Source organism: Ammodytes marinus (assembly GCF_949987685.1).
Source record: "Ammodytes marinus genome assembly, chromosome: 12".
NCBI classification, from domain to species: domain Eukaryota; kingdom Metazoa; phylum Chordata; class Actinopteri; order Uranoscopiformes; family Ammodytidae; genus Ammodytes; species Ammodytes marinus.
Genome location: NC_137216.1, coordinates 15,828,461 through 15,845,021, shown reverse-complemented (window position 1 = coordinate 15,845,021; position 16,561 = coordinate 15,828,461). Strand labels below are relative to the sequence as shown.

At 42.5% G+C, this 16,561-nt stretch overlaps 1 protein-coding gene across 1 annotated transcript in view; it reads right to left on the bottom strand.

Annotated features, from left to right (window-relative positions):
* The window catches only part of myo10l3 (myosin X, like 3), a 57,032-nt gene that overhangs the window by 15,515 nt on the left and 24,956 nt on the right, over positions 1–16,561 (bottom strand). Inside the window, exons 5-20 of the mRNA XM_080038618.1 lie at positions 16,309–16,443; positions 16,076–16,214; positions 15,726–15,810; positions 15,109–15,215; positions 14,684–14,813; positions 13,394–13,512; positions 11,236–11,382; positions 10,727–10,827; positions 10,247–10,313; positions 9,497–9,589; positions 8,403–8,471; positions 6,311–6,393; positions 6,097–6,205; positions 4,030–4,110; positions 2,083–2,207; positions 1,842–1,956 (exon numbers count right to left, since the gene is read on the bottom strand). Coding sequence (XP_079894744.1) covers positions 1,842–1,956; positions 2,083–2,207; positions 4,030–4,110; positions 6,097–6,205; positions 6,311–6,393; positions 8,403–8,471; positions 9,497–9,589; positions 10,247–10,313; positions 10,727–10,827; positions 11,236–11,382; positions 13,394–13,512; positions 14,684–14,813; positions 15,109–15,215; positions 15,726–15,810; positions 16,076–16,214; positions 16,309–16,443 — 1,705 coding nt within the window. The remainder of the gene's footprint in view (positions 1–1,841; positions 1,957–2,082; positions 2,208–4,029; positions 4,111–6,096; positions 6,206–6,310; positions 6,394–8,402; positions 8,472–9,496; positions 9,590–10,246; positions 10,314–10,726; positions 10,828–11,235; positions 11,383–13,393; positions 13,513–14,683; positions 14,814–15,108; positions 15,216–15,725; positions 15,811–16,075; positions 16,215–16,308; positions 16,444–16,561) is intronic.

The window sequence follows — 16,561 nt, the reverse complement described above, 5'->3', positions numbered from 1 at the left end:
CAAGCCACACTACGCTTACCGGAGCCCAAACATATAACGCTGCCGTCAGAAACACAAGCATGTGGGGAGACTGACATAAAATCAACCAACTCTTTGCATGTTTGGGTCTTGAATAGGCACGGTAGCTTCTTTTCCTTTCTTCCCTTTTCTATGTATAAGTGTAAAGTGCAGCATTCAACTGCAGAGTCAGCCAAACAGCAAGTTGTGTGCTGACCCTGTGTGCATAATGAAGTGTTACTCCAACTCTCTGAAGTCAGCAATACACAATGACTGTGTGGGAAACTTTAACAGACATAGGCATGTGCACATTTGTGGTTATGTGCCGAATACATTCATTAAGAAACAACATGTGGTTCACATCAAAAAAAAATTCAGTCTTGATGTATATTTCGGCATGCCATGTGCGCAGCTGATGGAATTCATACCGGTGCCAGCCAGATGGGGCATTGCAACCAAACAGTCTAAAAGGGAACCAACAAATATGAAAAAATCTCTTCAGAAAGGGGATTTAACGGCCTTGGTGGAACCACAACTTAGAGCAGGAAGTAACAGTGGGAAAAAAAATTGGATTTTGCGGTTTTCAAGAAAGCTGTTTTATTAATAAACTCTCTCTGTTGTGCAGAGTTTTTTTGACATGAAGCAAAGAGGCGTTCACTGCCGGATGAAACAAGTCATTAAAGGTTAATCATTTAGAGAGGTTTCTGGGCACGGGGAGTTGATGATTGTTTGAAAGAGAGAGAGTCCAAAAAAGAAAAAAAATTAAGAGCAAAGAGGAAAAAGATAAATAAAAGAAAAGCATCACTCTGATCTTCATTGCATATATTTTTGTAAAAAAAAACTATTCTTGCAGATGCATGAGATGTGCACTTCACCAACACCTCCAATAGAAATACCTCGCTATCAGTTTAATTTATGAAATCGACAGCCCTATGAGTGTCAAGAGGCTAACACTTTTTCCGGCTTCAAATAAGAAGACTGCCTTGGGATTACGGTAAGTGCCCCCACACACTGGGCAACAGTTACTGTAACAGTTGTTGCATGCGGTGTCAGGGTTTATTAAGGAGTAGCCTTGTAACTCTGTGGTTGTCAACAGGAGAGCAGTATAGGTCAACCACAACCGGCTCAGAAAAAAAATCTTTGGGACGTGAGTCACAGTTGTGGCCGCCCCAAGCTGTGGGCACACATTAACAGCCTGGGAATGACGGCAGCTTGACTTCTTCAGAAAATAACCCAGAAGACGCCAAATTGAACCAATATGCTCTTGTGATATTTCTGCAGACCATTGCATCTTTATGGATGTGTCCATATATCTTTATGTTTTGAAGAACATGCTCGAACAGTGATTTTTGACTGGCAGCAAATTTTTTTAGAGAGCATGCAGGTGATTTACTGGTGCACTGCAGACTTTAAAAGGAAAACATGAAACTAAAACTTCACCTGATCCCTCTTCCTGCCCATCTGTGTTCTCCTGTGCTCTGAGCCTGCAACTGTATCCTGATCGAAGGTGTGTATGTATGTATGTATGTGTGTGTGTGTGTGTGTGTGTGTGTGTGTGTGTGTGTGTGTGTGTGTGTGTGTGTGTGTGTGTGTGTGTGTGTGTGTGTGTGTGTGTGTGTGTGTGTGTGTTAGCACTGGTATTATTCACAGTCACATTAAGGGGACTGAGGTTTAAGGCTCTGGCTTTTGGCTAATGTTAGCAATCAGGTTGAAAAGTTGAGGGTTGCTGTGTCACAAATGTGTGTGTGGCCGCTTGTGTGTGTGTGTGTGTGTGTGTGTGTGTGTGTGTGTGTGTGTGTGTGTGTGTGTGTGTGTGTGTGTGTGTGTGTGAATAGGTGCTCCACCTTTGTCTTCCCCAGTTGCCACTCTTTCTTGGCTTTGTCGTGAAGCGTGAGAAGCTCTGTGCAGTTCTGCTTTAAGTCGTGTGGGTGGATTTTGCTCATTATGATCATCTTGTACCTGAGGAAAACACACACACACACACACACACACACACACACACACACACACACACACACACATTAACATTTACATACACAGATACTGTAAATAACCCAGTATTTATTTTTGGGGTATTTTGCTGACCTGCTGTAGAAGTCATCAAAGGTTCTTCGGACAGGGAAACCAGCCCTGCGGATCTTCACAGTTTCCAGCATCCCAGAGTATCTCAACTGGTTCAGGACCACATCAGGATCAAACTGGTTGGCCTTCTGCAGATGACAATCAACAGAGCACCTATGAAGCAATAAAAACTACAAACCCCAAGAAAACCTCTGTTTCCTCCTCTCAGGGGGGCAACACCAGCAGCTCTCAGTTTACTTGATTATGTCGTTGTAGGTATTCAATGAAAATGAAGATGCATAAAGGCCTTACTCAGCTCTATTGATGTTTTGTTAGATATATCCGAGAGTGGTCCTACACTGTTGAACCCACACACCAACTCAAATGATCTTACTTGAACTAAGAAGTAAATTATCATGGTGGGTAATATCATTTTACATTAACACAATCAGGTTACTGCAAAGAAGTAAAACATGCCGTAGGAGAGAAACCTGAACAGCATTGAGCCAGGCCTTGCCAACTGTGGAGGCTGGAATAATCAGCTGCATTGTTCACAGCTCTGTGTTACCAATGATCCTCAGGCCTGATTCTCGGAAAAGAACTGTGATGTGTGCCGCCTTACACTTGTACGCAGGCTGTGCAAATCGCTCACAGGGATCACACCAAGGCCACTGTCACCAGAGGGCAAACAGCGCCGGATAAGTCCCACACAGGACTGCAGCATTCCCCAAATGTGTCAATTTATAAATCTAATTACAGGCTAATGCTCCCTCCTATGCATGGAAACAGAGGCACTCGCATGCATAGCCGCTCGCACGCTTGCATATGTTCATGTTCGTAATCAAAACACACACACACACACACACACACACACCCACACATATACAGTACGGTGCATACCACTCAGAGGCTGTGAACTCTGCTCTTTAACAGAGGATTTAGCCGGCTGAACGAGGCACGGCATGTTGACTTGTTTGAGCAAAAACAAGCTGACCCATCCCCTCAGTGACAGTCAAGGCAAGTAAATTGCACAAATACACGTGTGTTTGTGAGTGTGTGTGTGTGTGTGTGTGTGTGTGTGTGTGTGTGTGTGTGTGTGTGTGTGTGTGTGTGTGTGATAGAGAGTTTGTATGCATGCAATCACATCAGAGGATTGTGCACGCAATCCTGTCATACTGCGGGATTAACAGAGGCATGGCTTGTTCCATCTTGACCAACCAATGCCAGGTGAGTAAATCCAATGGGGGAGAGAGAAAGGCAAAAGAAAACGGGGGGCTAGTTGAGAGAGAGAAAGAGGGTGAGAGATTGTTTCCATGCTAATATGTAAGCGGGAAAGTGTTGAATGATATATAGGAGGTGGGAGGTTAGAGCGCAGAGAAGTAGACTATCACTACACTGTGTACATTAATAAGTAACAGTAACATACTGTATTACAGAGCAGCAGACAGTTCACTCTATCACACAGAAACAAAGGAGCGTAATATAACCAATACTCTAACTATCCAATAAAAGGGGGAACACATGTTTTTTTTGTTGCAGTTAAGTGTAGTGGAGAAATAGAGGCAATAGTAAATAAACAGATGCATGTCAACCAAGCCACTGTGGCTGGAGTGTCTAGAGTGACCTCCGAACTCTGGTAAAGAGAGAAGGAGTGGTAGGAATGTGCTGGTACGCAGCTCGTTTTTGTTTGAGAGTGGAGGAGGAGCGGCATCGGTTTATTAGTAGCAAAAATAAAACAAAAAAATAAAAATGTATACGGCTCTGCAGTAATGAGATTTAAGACTAATATTAGCTCTGAGCAATGGGAGCTATGAATAGCAACATATGGTGGTTTAACTTTGCAGGCACTAACCTTGGCAAGACCTGACATGGCAACTTCTTTTTGTGTGTGTGTGTGTGTGTGTGTGTGTGTGTGTGTGTGTGTGTGTGTGTGTGTGTGTGTGTGTGTTCAATGAAATTTGCGTGACCTACCTTGTCCATGTTTGGTTTGATGCAGCGTACAAAAAAGGGGTTGGAGGCACTAAGTGTGGCCATCAGGGAATGAAGAGAGTCCTGAAACACATCAGCAACAAGACATTTGAGATCAGCACAGCAGAGAAGTCTTAACATATTCCTTCATGTCTATTTAGCAATTTATGCATGTGCGTCTCCCCTTAACCCATTGATGACTATGGCAATCTAGGATGCATGTCCTTAATGCCTGAGGGTTTTCTGAAAAAATAGTACGAATTGTCAAGTCTACCAAAACCTTAATATCTAAGCCTGTGTAGCACATAGAAACATGAAATAAAATACATTTAAAAGTTAAGGTTCACAGGTTTTATTTAAACATGCTCCCTTAGCGCTTACAAACCAAATATAAACAAATATTTCTAAAAATCGTCAAAATTAGATGAATTAGAAAATTATTAAATATTGTTAATAAATAGATGCAATGTGTTGTGTGATTTTCGTCAGTAGTCTATAGTAGACCTTGATTCTGCGCACCAAACGCCACTAACTGTTCTGTCGCCGACATAGCTGGCGTATTTTTTTTATTATTTTGTTTTATTTTTTAATTTTTAATTTTTTTGATTGACATGATTTTCGGCAAACCACACAACTTTTGGGTGGTCACGTGGTCTTAAAAAAATCAACAAAACCCACCTCATGTGTATTTGAACCAATGACGGTGCATTCTATGCTGGGAATGCCATGAAAATTAGATAAAGTAATAATGCTGCGCAACGCAGCATCAGGCAGGAGAGCCAATGTGGCATCGCGCAGCAGCCGTCATCAATGGGTTAAAAAAATAAAAAGTACGATCCAAACAAGCCTGACCTTATTAGTTGCTCAGTACTTTGCCTATTGTGTGTTTGTTTGCGTGTGCATTTACATGGCTGTGCTGGAGGAAATGATACAATTCTAAGTAAAGGTATCAATATGACAGCGCGTCTATCTAGTCTTAGTTAGATTATTCCAACCAGTTTCTGACAGAAGTCAACATGTTTGAAGGATTTCAAAAATGAGTTGGAGAAACTTTGAAGAAGACAGAATAGAGAGACACTGCTTTAGAAGAAGAAAATAGGAAAAAAGTAACCTTATTTCAGAAAATTCATAAGTAGTTCATGTCTGCTACGGTCAAAATGGCACCTACACTTTTTTAATGACACATACAAATTAGCTGTAGCGGAGTAAAAGCAGCAGAAAGTAGAAATACTCAAAGAAAAGTACCACACAATTGAACTTATATAGGATTTGAGTGAACAACAACGTACTTATTTACTTTCAACCACTGTTACGGGGCCTATTGCAGAAGACGTTTTCAGACCCTGGTTTAATAAAAGTATCTATAAAACAATGTACAAAAATAAAAGTCCTGAGGTCATTAGTAAATGTGTATAGTAACTTTATGTCTCTTACTCTGTCCATATTTACATTAAACAGGGAAAGCACAATCACTCTCTCACACACACATACACACACTGAGGACCCTTGAACTGGCTATATTGTCAGCCTCACTCTCCTCCTTGCTGCCTCAGACAGTCTGTCTCCAGCAAGGCCTGGCCTGGCGTGGTTGGCCTCTGCTTGGCCCCCTCTCTGCCCAGCCATCAACTCTAATCCCCGGGCTTTAGGAGCTGTAGGCCAGAGGGCAGCCTTCCAAATCCCCCCCCCCACCCCCCCGCTCCCTCTTCCCTATCCCCCACTGCAGTTAGGACATGCTAAGCTAAGAGACCTCCCACTGCACCCCCCCCCCTCTCTCTCCTTCACCACCACAACCACATATATTTCATACATCCCATCAGCCATCATTCTCTTGAGATCACACTGACTGACAGCAAACTCCTTCCACACTCTCTGTCTTCTGGATTTTTATCCCCACATTTTTTTCTCCTTGTCCCCGTTCTGACACCCATCATGAGAGACAAATGTTAAGGGTTAAGAGGTCATTACATGCAACAGGCAGCAACATGGGAGACAATTAACGTCCTTATCTGTGTGAGGATACATTATACAATGGAATAATAGTGAGATGACAGGAGCTTCATACATGCTCACCCTGAACTGAGAGCTGACGGTGGGCTTGCGTCGTGCCGTGCCCATTTTCAGGGTCTCATCTCCGTTCCTGCTACCGACGCGCTCAAAGAGGTCATAGATGAAGTCCAGCCTGCCGAAAAGGTGGTTTGAAAAAAGAACTTGCATGTGAACTGAATGATAAAAGGGGGGGTGTGTGTTTAACGTGCAGTAGGCAACAGACATGTGATATGCTTACCTGCTGTCTTTGAGAATAAACAAGATGTCGTCCCTGAAGGTGTCTCTGTTCTTCTCCAGGATCCCACGCACGTCATAAAGCACCTTTAAAACAGAGGTGGGGAAACAAGAAGAGTGAGTTAAGGATAAGTTAAGATAATACAGTGCATGAGACAAGACCTAACAGATGTTATACAGCGGTACAAGAAAATGTGATAAGACCTAGCAATCAAAAGACCTTAAAATAATAAATACATCAAAAGAGGAAATACGATAATATCTTCCTATTGAAATGATATACTTTGGCCATATACTGTACATGTTCTGTGTACTCTGTAAATACATATCAACAGAGAATACACATTTTGCAATTTGCTTCAGAGTGATTTGCAGCAACATGATTCAGGCTTATAAAGATATTCTCAACACGTCCAGTCATGAAAGGTCAAAGGTTAAAATCCATAAAGCTGAATATGCTCTGAAGACACAATAAATGATGAACATTAATACCTATTTAGTGTTGGGTTTTTGTTCACTGGGATTCATGATTCACATTACACAATACATGCTTAGAGCCAAAAATTTAATATTTAGTGGTTTAATGTCAATCCAGCACAGATTGGGCATTACTACGGAAACCAAGCTGATTAGTCCACATGTACAGTATATGCACTGTATTCATCTTCTGGATACATTGGGTGAATTTGAAAACATTCACACATATATGCACAAAGTGGGACATGAGTGGGGACAGTAAAATGTGTGTATGAGTGGCTGTGTGAACAAAGACAAGGGCGGGGGTAAGGCCTCTTTAGAGTGCAGCACCTGTCGAGTTGTGTTCAGCCTTCGTCTTAGCAACACACCATTCCTCTCCACTGTAATGCACTCTGAGACTGTGTTTGTGGAGTGTGTGTGTGTTGCTGTATTCAGAGCTGTGTGTGTATACTATAATCCAATAACAACCGCCATGTCCTGGCTATTCGCCGAGCCTTGAGATCCGAACTTGAAGACACGTGTATTTATAAATCAGACACACTAATTACACCCCATTCCTCTGTCATTGGAATGGACCGGCACACAAAAGGGCTCTCTGTGTCTGTTGTCGGTTAACTAAGACTGTTAACCGGGATGGTCTCATGATGCTACAGAGAAAAGCAATTGTTTGAACGCAAACAATCTTGTAGGTGATGAGTTCACTGATCAACACACTTACTCCACGGATAAAATACAGTTTGCTAAGTTGCTTCTTTGCATTGTTGCTACAGACACACACATACATGTTCATACAGTATTTGACCCCTGAGTTCACAAGGTTTGGTGAAGATGTTTGGTTGGTCAAGACACTTAATTTAATTTGGGTGCATTTTCCTAATCAAATCGATGAGAGGATGCTACTTTTCTCCCCTGCTGAACTCACTGAAAAGTTTCAGAAAACAGAAGGAGCTTTCAGAGAGGCGACAAAAAATCACCACAGAGGCACACTGGAGAGAGAGTGAGAGGGAGAGAGAGAGAGAGAGAGAGAGAGAGAGAGAGAGAGAGAGAACAACTGGTTGGCCTGCCTGCCCTGTTTTCGACCAAGTCATTATCTACACATCCATGCCAGGCTTGTGACTTGTGAGCTGCCACACTCACACTGACTGGAGGCTACATGAGGCCGTTTCTTTATCAAGGCAAACCTTTCTTCTCTCCTTCCCTCTTTCTATGCTGTACTCTCTCTCTACATGTGTGCCTCTTCCCTGAACCCTTTTTTTTGCCTTTCTCTGCCCTTCTGTCAGGAGTCAGCTCTGCCGTCATGTAAGCAAAGGAAGGCGAGGTGAACGACGGTGTTGCGGTTTCTTCTGACTCAGCTAAAACAAAAAAGGACAGTGGAGGAGGGGATGTAGAATCAACATCCTGTAGATGATTTTTTTGGCAAAGAAGACCCTGCTGGCCCATCCAAAAATGACCTCACTTCCCCCACCTTACTCCTTCAGGCAGGAAGAGGAAACTAGTGTCTGTGTAGGAGTGTGTGTCTGTGTGTCTGTGGGTGTGTGCGTGTGCGTGTGCATGTGCGTGTGTGTGTGTGTGTGTGTGTGTGTGTGTGTGTGTGTGTGTCAGTAAGAGTTGTTAATTACCTCCCCAGCGTAGTGCTTGATGCCAAACTGGTGGTCGTTCACTCTAGGCTTCACGTAGTATTGGTTTGTCTGAGGAGAAAGGACAAAGACACTAGTGATTTTCAGAAACACAGTTCACGTCTATGTCATTATTTAAGATGACATTAAGTGGAGCGGGTAGAGTCGTCTAGGGCTGCAACGGGTAGAGTCGTTGGGCTAGGGCTGCAACTTATAAATACTGTCAAAATCAAAAGAAAACGGTTCAGTTTATTTCAATACCAAACCAATACATTTACAATGACAATACTGTCTGCCTGATGATTCCAATAACAGGTTAGTGCCATACATTTGGCAAATATAATAACCTGAACTGTCCTACTTTAAAACAGATGGCTGCGTTTTTGAAAACCATAAACAAAGATAGACTATTTTTTTCCTTTTCTTTATACTTGTTTCTCCTGTTTCATTTATGCATTGGTTATCTGTGTTTCTGTGTCTCGTGATTTGACTTCAAAAGTTAAAATACATTTAAAAAAACAACAATTCCTTTTATATTTGAAGTTTTTAGAAAAACCTGCCATTTTCCTTGATAAATAATGATTCAACCTTTAGCATAATTGTTGCTAATTAATTTGCTGTCATTGAATCTATCAAGAAATGGACTAACGACATCAGCAGTAAACATACCACCTTCAAAGTCTTGAGTGGGGGAGGCAGACACCTCAGGGAGAATGTAACTCTCCTGTTTTCTTCCAGCTGCCGCAGAAATAAAAACCCTGTTGGGTTTTACGAGGACACTCTTTTTTGTCCTGTGTACAATGCTGATCGGGCGCGGAGAATGGCTGATCACATTTCAGCATTGTTGTGTTTGCATGTGAGAGAAGGGGAGGGGGGGCATGCTTGTACAGAAGCAACAATGCTGCACCGAAGGCAAACAGGAGAGTCATCAGGTTTAACTATTTTGAGACTGCCTTAGCTGGCAAAGGCATTTCTTTTAACTAGTGGTTAAGGAACTTTTGTCGAGGGATGTGTGTAATTTCTATGTCTTTGTGAGTGTCTGCCTGAGAGGTTTCGTTGTGTGTTTTTCACGTGTGTGTGTGTGTGTGTGGACTCACTGCGTGTCGACTGTGCAGTTTCTCCAAAAGGGTGTAGTCCGTGCCTTTGGGGAAGCGACTCTCCTCGTTGATAAGAGCCAACATGCCCAGTTTCTAAAGGGGGGAGACAGACAGAGGAGCAGAGAGGGTGAAACACACATATGCAGTCATGACGGAACTAGTCATAATCCCATTGGGGGGGGCACATCTGGCTGCATTTATTATAACAATGTGTCAAGGAAGAAACATAATAATTCGTTCAATTTTCTCTTTGGTTTTATGAAAAGAATGCTCACACAGAGATCATGCATTTTTATTTGGCAGCAACACCTTAGATCACCTTATACAGGGCCTTCAAGCCAACACACAGTCTATAGTCTTCTTGCATACCAAGTCAATTTGCCACCACACTTTCCCCTGTTAAAACTTTCCAAGTTGGGTGACTTTGACCCAATAAACCTTTCAAACTCAAGCCCACCTCCGGAGAAAGCTTGGTTTCAGCCATCATTATAACTGTGGCAATAAAACAACACAAATTGACTTAATGCTTCAATTCGACCGTATAGCTCCAACCGCCGAGTGGTGTGCATTACCGTGCACACACCATGCGAAATGAGACTATGTAATGATAGAAGCAGGAGACGGAGGTCAATGTGAGCACAGTGTGGCGTCTGGGTCAGCGCGCACACTGCTGTGGCTGGCGGTTAGCGGTTAGCGAGTCTATGCTAGTGGTGACTTTGCTCCCTCAGGGTCCGACTGACTGTCTGTTACCTTCTCTATGAGATCCAGACACTCAGCGTTATCCATCCAGTCAATGGCCTCCCACTGGATCCCCTCCCTGCAAGGATAACACAAACACACACACACACACACACACACACACACACACATACACACACACACACACACACACCATTTATATGTATAAATATGAACACCTTGGAAGACATAATGGCTGTATTGTCCAGCATGAGCATGTGATGAAATGAGCCATGTCCAAGCTGCTATACAACAAAACAACTGCCTGGGGGGAGACACTGAGCCAAATCCAAAACCTCTGGCACTTTGCCTGTGTTGCCATGAAGAGGCTCACCCCCCCCCCCCTCCCCCCAACCCCTCTAACGCCTGGCCATGTTTGTCTCCAAACCCTCCAAACACATGAAAAGTCTTATTTATTTTTTTATTTATTTTCCCGAAGCTGTAGAACCATACGCCTTGAAGTGTTTAGACAGATTAAAAACCTCTCCGTACCTGTTGTACTCCAGCTGTTCCAGAGAGAAGATGTGCTTGTTGAAGTACTCCTGCAGTTTCTCGTTGGCGTAGTTGATGTTGAACTGTTCAAAGCGGTTCACCTACACGACACGATTTCAAAGCCATCAGTTCTGTATAGCTTGAACTCAGACATATTTTAAGAGGCAAAAAACATGGTCTATATATAATAAGTTGAATTACCTTGTTAATAAAATACAATGTTTACATAATGTCTAATGCTCCATCTACTTTACATCTATGAAGATGCAAATGTGTTTCCTTTAAACTAAAAAAATGTACTTAAATTCAACCATTAGATAAGACGTCTTCTACTTCTGCTGTAATTTCCAATCTCAGTGGACGAGTACTGGACGGTTTGCCACACCACTATCGGACCACGAATGATGGCAAATTAGAGACATATTGACAAGCCATTTCATTTGAGTGTTCAGTCCTAAATAGGATACATTTGTTTCAACTGCCTAAACTGAAGGAGCAAACTTTCTCACCTCAAAGTTCTCAAAGCCGAAGATGTCCAGGATGCCAATGGACTTGAAATTGTCTTTGCCTTTAATTTTCTGATTGATCCTCATTATGATCCAGGAGAAACACTGGGAATAAAGCGCCATGGCAACCGAGTCCCGGGAGTCCACGGCCTGCAAATCACGACAGTGATGAGGTTAACACGGCTACAAAAGAGAGAGGAAAAAACAACTGTTGCAGACCGTAATACTAAGTAGAAATATCAGTCTATCACCATGTACATTTCATTGATCCTATCGGATGGTGGTCATAGCTTTTAAAAACAAACTTAGTTTTGATTGTTTGAGTGACATGAGGCCTCGGCGGAGTGTCTGTAAAACAAATAGTGCTTTGGAGAAACAAAGGTGTGGTATGTCAGCGTCTGTCACGTAAGGCAACGTCTGTATTCACAACAGACTGGGTCGTTAATCACCCACATATCTTTAGAGGGACGCCCTGCAGGCAGTTGTTATTGTATTTCAAAAAATGTATATATCTGTACATCTATAGAGCCATAATGACGTTCCTCTATGATTGTTTCAATCTATTATGATTGTAGACTCTCTTTTGTTACCCATGGTGATTTTCGAGGTAAAGCTGTTGTAATTTAGTTACAGTATATGACACATGTTGAGCAAATGTTAATTATTATCCATGTTTTTCTGATTGTTGTTGGAACCAATTCTGATTCTGACCAGCTGCGGTGAAGTTGGCCTCCCAGCCAGACATAATCCGTGCATGTTCGAATATTAAACAAAAAAAGCTGGAGCTCGCCAGCTACACTTCCTCCGCAGGCATTGTGCTCGCAAATTGAAAACAAAACAAGAGTGTGGCGGTGTGTACATGTACTGTATTTGGGGCTACAATGCTCCTGGGCTTTTTTTTTAGGTTATCCATCATGCACCCGTCACCTCTTGCAACTAGCGGGTGTGAACAGAGCGCCGGCGGCTCCAGGATCTCCGTCACAGCAGGGGAGAAGAATGGCTGTTTGTCCAGGATAGGGTGGGGGGGGGGGGGTGTGGGGGCTAGTGCAGGCAGGCAGGCAAGTCATGGAGTGGGTGACCCCTGGCCACTGTGTGAGAAGAAGCCATTCTTGCCTAGTCCAGGACTGGAATAATGAACTCTATTAAGAGACAAGCTGCTTCAAAAGGCCAGGCAGAACAAGCAGCGAGCAGCAAGGGGTGACAGCACAGGGCCTTTGTCTGCTCATGAAAAGCCTTCTTGTGACTTCCATGTCCCTGTGATAATAGTAAAGGTCCATTCTGCATATTTCACCCATATGTATGCGCGTGAGTGGGCCGCAAAAGGCTTCAGCACAGCCAAAAAGTTTTTGTGTCATGCGTCAGAATGTTCTGGCGGCATATGGCAGAGAGGATAACACACGCAGACATATTCACATTATTACAGACCACAGCAGGGACATTTTTGAAATGATCACGGTAAACTTGTCTTGGCTGCACAACCTTCCACCAGAGGAGAAGACTCTCACTTCGCCCTCACAGTCATTGGCTCTATTGTGCTTCTTTCTTTTTTTTTTTTACTCAGATCACTATCATGATGGCTTTATTGTGCCAGGAATCTGGCAGACAAAAAGCAGGAAATGGCTGGGAGTCACGCAAGGGATCTGGAGAGGCATGTGGGGTGGGGTGGGGTGGGGTGGGGGGTGGGGGAGCCAGAGAAGAGAAAAGGCCTGTGTGTGTGTGTGTGTGTGTGTGTGTGTGTGTGTGTGTGTGTGTGTGTGTGTGTGTGTGTGTGTGTGTGTGTGTGTGTGTGTGTGTGTGTGTGTGTGTGTGTGTGTGTGTGTGTGTGTGTGTGTGTGTGTGTGTGTGTGTGTGTGTGTGTGTGTGTGTGTGTGTGTGTGTGTGTGTGTGTGTGTGTGTGTGTGTGTCACCAGGACAGGGGAGGGAGAGGAGTGAGGATGGGGGGGCAACAAAAAGACATCTACTGTATGTTTCAGTGTCTTTTAATTATGGTGCAGACCTCTGAGTACGTATGTAGTAGGTTATTTATTTTGGCCCATAATAGCAAAGCAGGGTACATACATTATAGGTAGTTCAATCCCTGAAATCTAGGGGAAATAACGGAGACGAGGGAGTGATTCAGTGTTTGGTGTGAGCTGTGGGGGGATTCTGGGGTTGTTGTTACCTGCTCTACAGTGAGCGGTGAGCAGATCTCCTCCCCTCTGAGGATCATGGATCGCTGGGTCAACACCTCTGACAGCTGGAAGGAGTCCAGGCCCAGCAGCTCACTGACATTACTAACCACTGAAACACACACAAACGCACGCACAGATGTGTCAGTTTCTGTGTAACCCGTGCAGAATAGAGACCTTTAAGGTGACTGTTACTGATGTCAAACAAGCGACGTGACACTTATACCATGATCCCATACAGTCTATAGGAAACTCTAAACCCCTCTTGGCAGAGCTGTAGTTATTCTGTAGTCGCTCTAGTACCCTGGTTGTTTCGAAAAGAGGTCAGACACTGCGAAACAAAGGGAGCCTTGAGCTCGTGTTACAGCCTGTTACCCGTACTATCTGTCTGCTTGTGCATTGTCAATCACAGTGAGGGGCATGGAGAAGACTGCACAGTGATCCCTCATCAATGATAAACTGATCATCTGATTTAGGTTTAAATTATATGATGTTTTAATTGGACCCAACTTTACCACTCAAACCCAAATGTTACCGGTTTTCCCTGACAATAGCATTAAAGGTTGATGCAATATGTTTTACACTGACATCAAATACAGTTTGTGTGTGTTTGGTCAAAAATGTTGTCTTTTGTAAGATTTTTCTCACACAAACATATCCCTAACTTAATTGTTTCATTATGGAAAATGATAGAGTTTACAGTAAATTATTTAATACATTTTATAAAAGCTGTAGGTTAACATTTATCCTTGTTGAATGTTTTTTTTTTATCAGTCACCAACAGAGAACTTCATTTTAGTAAGTGCTGTGCTCTTGTGATTAACAATAGGTTGGTTTTCCAATTGATTAAGTAATATCTGTGACAAGTTAACTTAATAACTGTAATTTTATAGTAATTATAGGGGCATTGAAATAACTCTGTAATACTGTAAGATGAATTGTATGCTTGCCTGTTGACAAATGTCTAACCTGCTGTGCACTAAAATGAGAATTCCATTCTCCATTTTACCTATAGTTAGTACCAAGTTAAATGAGGTAACGTATACCGTAGCTTTCTAGAATCTACAGGACTTCCTGGAATCATTTTAATCCCTATAAATAATTCCAAATTTAAAGGGATTAAACATTCCAAGAATTGCATGTTTTTTCATTTATATTGTGTCCTTCAATGTTTCAACATTACGGTACAGATTAGGAACATGTATATATAAAAAACATTAAAAAAAAATTCTGATCAGTCTAACACTTTTTCATATGACTCTCTTAATTCCTTCTCCTCCTACCCCCTTTGGAAGTGATCTGCGCTCCGCCGGCGGTCATGAATTCTATGTTGCCCATCTGGAGGACAGCGGACAGCAACTTGAACACGTCTCTGATCTCCTCCTCGGTGAATTCCATCACTTTCAGGGCCTCCTGCCACACGACACAGACAAAAAAGTCAGAACATTGGTAAACACACACTGACTGGACCCATTCAAATCAAGATGTGGCAGCTGTTAAACCTGTTTTTGTTTTGCCATAATTGGAGCTTTAAAACACTCAAATGTGCCTCCAGAGCCGTGTCATCACACAATCTAATCAAACATTTCTGTAGTTTTTGTCTGGTAAAATGGTGTGATACTCGTGATAAAGAGCAACGGCGCCCTCTAGATGCAAGACAAACCACTTACACTGAAAACACATCTTTTTCTTTGATCCTTGTCCTTACCATCACACTGTCAAAGAGCTGCTTGTCATCCAGGCTGCTATCCTTCACACAGCCCGACTGGCTCAGGTAGTGGTACGCATCAGGAGTGTCTGACAGGAGGTACATGTCTGCAACACACGGACATGAGGAAACTCAGATCAAACAAATACAATCTATGCCCAAGAGTGTGGAAAACAGACTTCTGGGTAATGTCAGCAGATCCGTCTCTTTATGCTTTCTTAAGCCCGTAGAGGAAGAGCATTTAGTTAAAAAAAATTGATTCGGAAATTTTACAGCTAGAGCACACATATTGGTTCACTGTCAAATGAACAAATGTAATTCCTCCACTAGCTCCTGTTTGTTCAAATGGTGTCCTTTCATAATATTTTATTGAAATGTATGGAATGGATATTTGAAAGTTTTTTGCATAAACCTGCAGATTGGCTACATAGCTATATGTTAAATTATAATAAAAATAATTCATCTTTTCCTGCTAGAGCATACATATTTTCATAATTTTTATATTTCAAAAATGATAGTCACTTGTTAGTATCACTAATAAGGGGCCGAGTGCATGTTAAAGTGTTGGCACCAGGGCAGATATTTTGTCTATTCTTTAAAACTCTTAGAAAACCAACCTCTGTGGTCCGTGTCGGCCCCGGCTAACAGAGCGTAGAAGATGTGGTAGTTTCTTTCTCCAGGATTCTGTCGAACCACGCGGTTCTTGGAAAACAAGAAGATGGTTGGAAGAAGGAAATCAGAAAAGTATCATGTGTGGATGGATTATGCTGATGACTAATTAATCCAACTGAATTGATTAACATGCCCATCCAGTTTTGCTGCAGCTGCAAATTTACCTTCTCCAGCAAATCTGTTGATTGAAAGTCAAGGAGAACAAGTGAAAAACTGAAAACATTTTCAGTGTATGTGTACCAGACAGTGTATGGACATTTAATGTCTCTGCAGTTCACTTCAGTGTTATTGAGACATTATAAAGGATACAGTCAATGATGCAGCCTCCCTGAATGTTTCCGTTCTGGGAAAAGTGGAGTTGGATAAACTTCCCAAAGCGACTGGAGTTATTGTTGTAGACAGTTTTGGCATTCCCGAAGGCTTCCATGATTGGACTGCAGACACAGAAAAAGCCACCAAGAAAATGATTTTACACATCCCATGTCTCTCTATATATTTTCTCAAACTTGATTGGACCCCACACAGTACCTGCTCTGGACCAGAGCCTGCTCCACCCTGGTGGTCCTCTCAGACAGGGGGGTCCCCGCTGAGTTCTGACTCATCACTGACAGAAACTTCAGCAGCAGCTTGGTGCTCTCTGTCTTCCCAGCTCCACTCTCCCCACTGAGGACAAAGATTTTTTTCTCATAAATTTTAAAATTAGTTTTTTGTTTACATTTTTCACAAATAAAAACATGTTTTTATTAGGTCCACCTAAATTAGTGTTCTTTTAAACCGGACC